Source organism: Capricornis sumatraensis, chromosome 2 (genome assembly GCF_032405125.1).
Source record: "Capricornis sumatraensis isolate serow.1 chromosome 2, serow.2, whole genome shotgun sequence".
Classification (NCBI taxonomy): domain Eukaryota; kingdom Metazoa; phylum Chordata; class Mammalia; order Artiodactyla; family Bovidae; genus Capricornis; species Capricornis sumatraensis.
In genome coordinates this window covers 75,370,224-75,372,077 of record NC_091070.1, presented here as the reverse complement: position 1 = coordinate 75,372,077, position 1,854 = coordinate 75,370,224, and the positions used below count along the sequence as shown (strand labels likewise).

Below are 1,854 nucleotides of genomic sequence, written 5' to 3'. Positions count from 1 at the left end.
GTGTCAGATATATGATATATTTTGTATGGTTTCAATGTTTCCAATTTTCAGATCATCACTTACTCTTTCCTTATCTTGGTTTATAGAATATAAAATCAGGCAACCAAACTTATGCTAGTATAATCTCTTAATGGCAGACCAGATTTGATGATTTTTAAAGTGTTGATGTAACTCAGGTTAAATGCTATTTGGAGTAATAACAATTTCTTTATTTTTCATAGCCATATTATGAAAAAGAGTGAAGAAATGGAAACTGCAAATTACACCAGGGTGACAGAATTTGTTCTCACTGGCCTATCCCAGGCTCGGGAAGTGCAACTAGTACTATTTGTTATATTTCTGTCCTTCTACCTGTTCATTATTCCAGTAAATATTCTTATTATTTGCACCATCAGGCTTGACCCACATCTGACTTCACCCATGTATTTTCTGTTGGCTAATCTGGCCTTCCTTGACATTTGGTACTCTTCCATCACAGCCCCTAAAATGCTTGTAGACTTCTTTGTGGAAAGGAAGGTCATTTCCTTTGGTGGGTGCATTGCTCAGCTCTTCTTCTTGCACTTTGTTGGGGCCTCAGAGATGTTCCTGCTCACGGTGATGGCCTTTGATCGATACGCTGCTATCTGCCGCCCCCTCCACTATGCTTCCATCATGAATCGACGTCTCTGCTGTATCCTGGTGGCTTTCTCCTGGCTGGGGGGCTGCATTCACTATACAATACAGGTAGCGCTCATTGTTCGACTTCCCTTCTGTGGGCCTAATGAGTTAGACAGTTACTTCTGTGACATCACGCAGGTTGTCCGGATTGCCTGTGCCAACACCTTCCCGGAGGAGTTAGTGATGATCTTTAGCAGTGGTCTGATCTCTGTGGTGTGTTTCATTGCTCTTCTCATGTCCTATGCCTTCCTCCTGGTGATGCTCAAGAAACACTCAGGTTCAGGTGAGAGTACCAGTCGGGCCATGTCCACCTGCTACTCCCACATCACTATTGTGGTACTCATGTTTGGGCCATCCATCTACATTTATGCTCGCCCATTTGACTCTTTTTCCCTAGATAAAGTGGTGTCTGTGTTCCATACCGTGATATTCCCTCTACTTAATCCCATCATCTACACACTGCGAAACAAAGAAGTAAAAATGGCCATGATGAAGCTGGTCGACCGATACATTTTATGTAAAGAGAAGTGAAAGATTAATGGCATTTTCTATAGTCCTTCTGAGGGTTTTTGTCCTGAAGAGGGAAGTATTTGCAGTAGTATTGCTGCTTTTGCTACCTCCTTTTTTCTGAGGTCTTAAATCCCAGTAGGTTTTCCCTCTAATTGGTGAAAAACTAAAGAAATTAGGATGGAGATAAATTTACTCACATTTTCTCTGAAATTTCTGGCAGATCACTATCAGAATTTAAGATATAATGATCTGATAAAACACACATTTTCACTAATTGTTTATTGAGGCTTTTCTGGAGAGGGTTTGGCTCTGAGAATGTATGTTGAGAAATAATAAAACTAATAAGATCTGGGAGATGTGTCCACCATGAATACAAAGAAGTAAGTGGCTAGTATATGAATATGAGTAGTTTCAAGAGACTATGTTTTCATTTAGTTGCTAAGTCGTGTCCCACTCTTTTGTGACCCCAGGGACTGTATTCCGCCAGGCTCTTCTGTCCATGGGATTTTCCAAGCAAGAATACTGGAGTGGGTTGCCATTTTCTTCTCCAAGTGACCTAATTAAATATTATTATCATGTTTCAGTCTTAGTCCAGTGGGATGATGTTTGGTAAACCATCTTCCTGGGGCTGGAAAAATAGACTATTTACTCCTTTATCTTCTTCCTCTTTCCAGAATGGAAAGTGAG

At 40.7% G+C, this 1,854-nt stretch overlaps 1 protein-coding gene across 1 annotated transcript; it reads left to right on the top strand.

Annotated features, from left to right (window-relative positions):
* Positions 1 to 228: 228 nt before the first annotated feature.
* Positions 229 to 1,188, top strand: LOC138073819 (olfactory receptor 4M1). The gene has a single exon (XM_068965746.1). The coding sequence runs from the start codon at positions 229 to 231 to the stop codon at positions 1,186 to 1,188; it is 960 nt and encodes a 319-aa protein (XP_068821847.1).
* The last annotated feature ends 666 nt before the right edge of the window (positions 1,189 to 1,854 follow it).

Bases quoted from the DNA above. Each gene is read 5' to 3' on its own strand.
- LOC138073819 (XM_068965746.1), top strand. From the start codon at position 229: ATGAAAAAGAGTGAAGAAATGGAAACTGCAAATTACACCAGGGTGACA.